Source organism: Polyodon spathula, chromosome 25, assembly GCF_017654505.1.
Source record: "Polyodon spathula isolate WHYD16114869_AA chromosome 25, ASM1765450v1, whole genome shotgun sequence".
NCBI lineage: Eukaryota > Metazoa > Chordata > Actinopteri > Acipenseriformes > Polyodontidae > Polyodon > Polyodon spathula.
The window spans coordinates 1,354,048-1,360,663 of NC_054558.1; the positions used below are offsets into that span (position 1 = coordinate 1,354,048).

A 6,616-nucleotide genomic window follows, 5' to 3' on the forward strand; every position below is an offset into this window, starting at 1 on the left:
ATGAAACAGGAGCCTGATGACTCAGATTCCTGAATCCTGGGCTCTCCTAAACGAGGAGAGTTCTGAAGCCCGGGACTAGGAGCGGGGAGGGGTGTGAGTTTGTAACTCTGCCACGCCCTCTAGTGATTTCGGTCCATTAGACTCGACCAGGCGGCTGTGTGTAACCCTACAGCATGAGAGCTTGTAGACGGGTGCAGGTGGTCTAGTATCTGCTGCACTCTGTTAGACCCGGTTGGACCCTTTCTTTCATCTTGTGCGGTCAGTGCTTGAAGTGTCTTGAAGTGGTCAGGATGCCCTACCTGGGCTCGGCGGAGACGGTGAAGGAGTTGAAAAGGGCTCTCTCCAACCCCAACGTCCAGTCTGACCGGCTGCGATACAGGAGTGTCATTGTCAGGGTTATCAGGTGAGTGCGCTACACCCCTGCCTGGAATGAGTGAAAGTGCAGGAAATAAAAACAACTAAACTCCACATCCCCTCACAGCTTATGGTTAAGAAGGCTTGTAGCAAAGGCAGAATATCTGAAAGGAACAAAACCCTTGTAACAGTGTAATTCTAGCAAGGAAATGCAAAATTGACACCCTCCTGCCTGCAATTAAAATGGTACATCTGTTGGCAAAAGGGGAAGTCTCTCTGACTTTTTAAAGAGCAAGCTGGGCACCGTGAATAAAGAGCTGTGTCCCGAGGCTGATCTCCTGTTACAGGACGACACAGTTCTGGAAATTAAAAAGCAAGGACCAGTTTGAAGCTGAGTGTTGAATCTGTGTGTGTGTGTGTGTGTGTGTGTGTGTGTGTGTGTGTGTGTGTGTGTGTGTGTGCGTGCAGCGGGGTATTGAATCTGTGTGTGTGTGTGTGCGTGCATGCGCAGCGGGGTATTGAATCTTTGTGTGTGTGTGTGCGCGCAGCTGTGTGTTGAATCTGTGTGTGTGTGTGCGTGCAGCGGGGTGTTGAATCTGTGTGTGTGTGTGTGCGTGCAGCTGTGTGTTGAATCTGTGTGTGTGTGTGTGCGCGTGCGCAGCGGGGTGTTGAATCTGTGTGTGTGTGTGTGTGTGTGTGCGTGCATGCGCAGCGGGGTTTTGAATCTCTGTGTGTGTGTGTGCGCGCAGCTGTGTGTTGAATCTGTGTGTGTGTGTGTGCGTGGAGCTGTGTGTTGAATCTGTGTGTGTGTGCGTGTGCGTGTGTGCGCAGCGGGGTGTTGAATCTGTGTGTGTGCGCGTGCGTGCGTGCGTGCGCAGCGGGGTGTTGAATCTGTCTGCCGCTGCAGGTTCATGACACAAGGACTGGACATGGCCCCTCTCTTTATGGAGATGGTGAATGCCAGCGCCACAGTTGACATCGTGCAGAAGAAGCTGGTCTACCTCTACATGTGCTCATACGCCCCTCTGAAGCCAGACCTGGCCTTGCTGGCCATCAACACCCTGCTCAAGGACTGTGCTGACCCCAACCCCATGGTGCGCGGCCTGGCCCTGCGCAACATGTGCAACCTCAGGTGGGTCTGGACACAGTGCAGGGCAGTGGCACAGCGTCATGGTGCTGCTCATGTGTTATTTTATGTGTTGCTCTGAATAGCTGATGAATGTGTTTCTCATCTAAAACTTAAAAGCAGCCTCTGCTGCTGAGATGTGTTAAAGGAGTTTAAAAAAGGGTTGAGATGATCTGATTATTGTGGTCACTGTGAACCTATAATCAGTAATTGAGGGCAGTGGCTTGGCTTATAAAGCCATGCCTATAGATGCGTGTGTGGGTGTGGGTGTTGTTTGTAATGGCTTGTGGCTTGCTTGTAAAGCCATGCCTATAGATGCGTGTGTGTGTGTGTTGTTTGTAATGGCTTGTGGCTTGCTTGTAAAGCCATGCCTATAGATGTGTGTGTTGTTTGTAATGGCTTGTGGCTTGCTTGTAAAGCCATGCCTATAGATGTGTGTGTGTGTGTTGTTTGTAATGGCTTGTGGCTTGCTTGTAAAGCCATGGCTATAGATGTGTGTGGGGGTGTTGTTTGTAATGGTTTGTGGTGTGCCCCTCTTTTTTCCAGAGTGCCCAGTGTCAGCGAGTACGCCCAGCAGCCCATTCTGTCGGGGCTGAGGGACAAGGCCTCCTACGTGCGTCGAGCCGCGGTGCTCGGCTGTGCCAAGATGCACAGTCTGCAGCCTGATGCTGAAATCGGTAAAGCTCAGAGCCACAGCTGTGTCTGTTATTGGAGCTGCCGCAACACAGAGTTGAAATCGCTAACTTCAGCAGGGCAGAAAGCACAGCTTTAGGCTTTAAACGGCACGTGTTTGTTTGATATAGACTTGTGTTTTTCAAAGATCTGGTGGCAAAACCCTCATTCTGATTGATCCTGTACATTGAGGCACAGTACATATATTTCTGATTTCTAACTTTGCTGAAGTCACTACTGTAGCTGTGAAGTCCTGTGCTCCCTGTAGATGGCGCTGTCGTGAATGAGCTGTATGGCCTGCTGCGAGACCAGGACCCCGTTGTCATGGTGAACTGCCTGAGGGCCCTCGAGGAAATCCTGAAAAAGGAAGGAGGCGTGGTCATCAACAAGCCAATCGCCCATCACCTGCTCAACAGGTAACGAAATGAGCAGCAGGTCCAGTGTAGCCTTCCATTAACCTCATCCTTGTTACTTTCACAGAGTTATCCAGGTGAGCAGCACGCCCCCATTTGTCCTTCTGCTGATGTGTAGTTTGGGGAATCAATCAAAGACTGAATGTTTGTTTGACAGTCCTAATGAAAGCAGTGGCACTCAGTAATAGGATGTGTCTGTCCTGGCAGGATGAAGGACCTGGACGTGTGGGGTCAGAGCGAGGTGCTGACCTTCCTCCTCCGCTACCGGCCGCGCTGCCACTCCGAGCTCTTCGACATCCTCAACCTGCTGGACAGCTTCCTGGAGAGCGGGCACAGCGGCGTCGTCGCGGCGACCACCCGCCTCTTCCTGAGCCTGGGCGCCGCCCTCCCGGCGGTGCAGTCCGGCGTGCTGGAGCGGGCGCGGGGTCCCCTGCTGGCTGCCTGCACCGCTCAGTCCCGCGAGCTGCGCTTCGTGGCGCTCTGCCACGTGCAGCAGGTCTTGCGCAGCCTGCCAGGGCACTTCGGAGCGCACTACAAGAAGTTCTTCTGCAGCTACTCGGAGCCCAGCTACATCAAGTTCCGCAAGATGGAGATCCTGGTGGAGCTGGTGAATGATGAGAACGTGGGGATGCTGCTGGAGGAGCTGAGGGGGTACTGCACTGATGTCTCCCCCGAGCTGGCACAGGCTGCCATCTTCGCCATCGGTAACTCAAAACCAGCTGTGCAATCAGGATTCTCACCTGCATGTTTCACAGCTTCTCTGATCTTGTGGCTTAAAAAATAATTCCTTCAGTCTTACCGGTTTGGTATTTTAGCTACGCAGAGGGGGAGTCTGGAAATGTTAGCAAGCACGTGTTTTTAATTGAAATATTTTATACTAGGTAAAGAAGGGCTGGAGACAAATAATGTAATGCAATTCAAAACATGTGAGCAATTCCTTACCGCACTAGTGGTAAGATAATAAGGCAGCAGGGAAAATATCAGGCTAACTTTGATAATTTAAAAATAATGAGTAACTGCAGGTAATGGTTGTCCCTTAAGGAAAGAGCTCACAAGTGCTTCTGCTTGGCAGGGCGAGTTGGACAAACATACAGTGAGAAATGCCTGAGCATCCTGACTGGGCTTCTGGAACTGAAACAAGAGCAGATCACTTCGGGTAGGTCCACACATTCGTTCATATAGCTGCTCGTTTGCGGTTTGTTTTTCCTTCTTCAACAAGGCGATAAAGAAGATTAAGTCGAACAGTGTTTGGATTTCTCTCACGGCCGGTTCCGCAGACGCAGATTAACACTAATCTTGGGCCGCCTTACCTAAATTAACATTGGATAGCCCAAGCCTAGTGCTAATCAGGGTCTTGGAAAGCTGCTGTGCATCTGTCACGGCTGTGGTGATGTTAGTGCCTTTAGTAAACAATAATGCCGTTTGAACATTCAGAACCGCTGCTTTGATTTTTGGAGAAATACAGACTCGCCGCTGCTCCGCCCTGTTATTCTCCACTGGGAGGATGGAGAGAGAATTTGCTCAGCGAGAGCAGGCTGTCAGCTCTCTGTCTCTCTTCTCCCCAGCTGTTGTCCAGACGTTCCGGGACCAGGTCTGGCTGCGTCCGCAGTGCAGCGAGTCTGTGTGCGCTGCCATCGCAGGCTGTGAGGAGCACATCCAGGACAGCGAGGTAGAGCCGTGTCATATCACATAACCTGCTGAAAACCATCATGGTAATCACAGCACGTACAGTTTACAATGACCGCGATCCACAGGCCTCTAGATGCAGATGTGCTGCTTGTTACACACACCAGTGCTACAGAGAGACAGGTTAGGGGCTCTGCTGTGCTGGGCTGGACGTACTCAGAGTTTAGATGGGATTCTGAGCGCTCTAGTGAGACCGTATGGGCGCTTTAAACTTGTGATGCCCGAAACAGAAGCCATACAAAATGAATCTAAACATAACTCTGATATTACCTAGGCACAACACGCTGATATTAAACAGAATTCTGTTAGCGGTGAAAATGTGTGGTGGTCTGGAAAGCTTGTTGGCTGAGCCCCGGGTTCTGGCAGCCTGTGTGCTGGTAGTAAATGAGAGACAGTGAAGAAGTCGTGCAGTCTGTAACCCTAGCTGCGTTTGTCTCTCTCGTTCTGTGCAGGGAAAGCAGGCCCTGGTCTGGCTGCTGGGGGTGCATGGCGAGCAGATCCCCGGCGCCCCCTACGTGCTGGAGGAGTTCATTGACTCCCTGAAGACAGAGCAGTCCCCAGCGGTGAAGCTGGAGCTGCTGACCGCCACTGTGCGTCTCTTCCTGTCCCGTCCAGCTGAGACCCAGGACGTGCTGGGACGCCTGCTCACCTTCTGCATTGGTAATGAAGCTGCATGCGCACTGGCTGCTCTTCAGCTAAACTGCATCTGTTAAACTGCAATGTTATACAGAGCTGCTTCAGGAGAGGTGGTTGTGATCTAGGGTTTAATGATGTCATGCTGTTCAATTCAGTTCCTTGTTCACATTCCAGTTTGTTAACATTCCCTCAATTTGGATATTATCGAGTAGTCTCTTACTAGAGGACTGTAGTTTTGCTCCTGTTGCGTCTCAGCCCTCCAGGTGGGTAAGTGTGAAAGGCAGCTTGGGTCGTGGCTGTAAAGCAGTCAGTTCATTCTCTTTGCAGAGGAGGAGTGTGATATGTCTGTGCGGGACCGGGCCCTGTTCTGTTACCGGCTGCTGCAGTGTGGAGTGGAGGAGGCTCGCAGGGTGCTGGGCGGCCCCAAATCAGACCCCTCGCTGGGGCTGATCGCAGGCCGGCCCGAGGAGCCCATCAACAGCTGGGCAGGGGACTTCAACACACTGGCACCTGTCTACAGCCGGGGGGATTGGGCAGCACTTACTGCCACCACCGGGGGGAGCCCTTCGCTATTACCCCAGGTGACTGGGGGAGCAGCACAAGCAGGTAGGGCTCCAGCTATAAGAATCGGTTCTTTTAGTTACCTTTTCAACACTTTTACACTTTCTATATACATGGTAACTTTGCTGTTTTTTGGGTTTTTTTACATTTTTTATATATATATATATATATATATATATATATATATATATATATAATATATATATATATATATATATATATATATATATATAAATGTGCTATTTATTATTCTGTTTCCCACCTGAAGAGGGCAGTGCTAACTGATCTAATGTTAAAATCTGTCCTGTCCAGACCCTGGGAGTGTCGAGGATGCAGAAGCAGTTGATTCAGCAGCAGCAGCAGCAGCACACTCCCCCCCAGACCCCGGTGAAGAGCTCTGCCTGGTCTCGGGGCCTCCTCTGTCCCCAGAACTCTTCGAAAGACGCTGGCTGGCTCTGGAGCCCTCTCGCAGGGTCTCGCTGGGCTGGCCGGGCGGTGACTGTCTCCCGGAGACGCTACAGGCCGCGCTGCAGCTCGTCAACATCCAGGCCCTGGCTCTGAGCAGGCTCCACGCACGGCCCTGGAAGGCCTACCTGTACGCACACAGCCTGGGCACGGTGCTGCTGGCAGAGCTGCTTTGGGACCCAGACGCTGACGGGCTGCAGGTGACCGTGAAGCAGGACCCAGAGCGAGAGGAGGCACTCAGCAGCTTTCTTACAGTGCTGAAGACTGTCATACAAACACTGGGAAACAGCAGCGCTTCCCTAGCAAGTCATGACTGAACTGGAGTCCGCCAGTGAACTGGCGGCCCCCAGTGGACTGTCAGTGTATTGAACGTGCTGCACATTGTCTTTTGAGTTGAGGTCAGGAAACAGCATACTATATATAAGTAATATATAGGTTATATATATATATATATATATATATATTAATATATAATATATATCACTATCTATATATTAATCTATATATATTTAAATTTACTAAATAATTCATTTTGAAAACCCTGAAGAGAAAATGAATTCAGTGTGGTCTTGATGTGCAGCTGTAATGCTGCAGGTATGGCATTCTCATTGTATCAGATTTGCTCTCGACCAGCCACTGTGCCAGTAAGGGAAATGTCAAAATAAAAGCAATTCAGATTTGAAGCTGCTTCCGGTTTGTGTCT

The 6,616-nt window shown here is 50.7% G+C and overlaps 1 protein-coding gene across 1 annotated transcript; it reads left to right on the forward strand.

The window, feature by feature from the left end:
- Positions 1–228: 228 nt before the first annotated feature.
- Positions 229–6,312, forward strand: LOC121299721 (AP-4 complex subunit beta-1-like). Its single transcript, XM_041227693.1, has 10 exons — positions 229–403; positions 1,262–1,486; positions 2,027–2,157; positions 2,421–2,568; positions 2,773–3,269; positions 3,638–3,721; positions 4,131–4,234; positions 4,704–4,911; positions 5,215–5,493; positions 5,761–6,312. Exons 1-10 carry the CDS (start codon positions 291–293, stop codon positions 6,228–6,230), a joined length of 2,259 nt encoding a protein of 752 aa, XP_041083627.1. The 5' UTR covers positions 229–290; the 3' UTR covers positions 6,231–6,312.
- Positions 6,313–6,616: the final 304 nt, after the last annotated feature.

Excerpts from the sequence above, each read along its gene's own strand:
- LOC121299721 (XM_041227693.1), top strand. The coding sequence starts at position 291 with ATGCCCTACCTGGGCTCGGCGGAGACGGTGAAGGAGTTGAAAAGGGCT. Across the intron at positions 1,487-2,026 it reads CGCAACATGTGCAACCTCAG|AGTGCCCAGTGTCAGCGAGT; the intron begins GTGGGTCTGGAC and ends TCTTTTTTCCAG. Across the intron at positions 2,158-2,420 it reads GCAGCCTGATGCTGAAATCG|ATGGCGCTGTCGTGAATGAG; the intron begins GTAAAGCTCAGA and ends TGCTCCCTGTAG.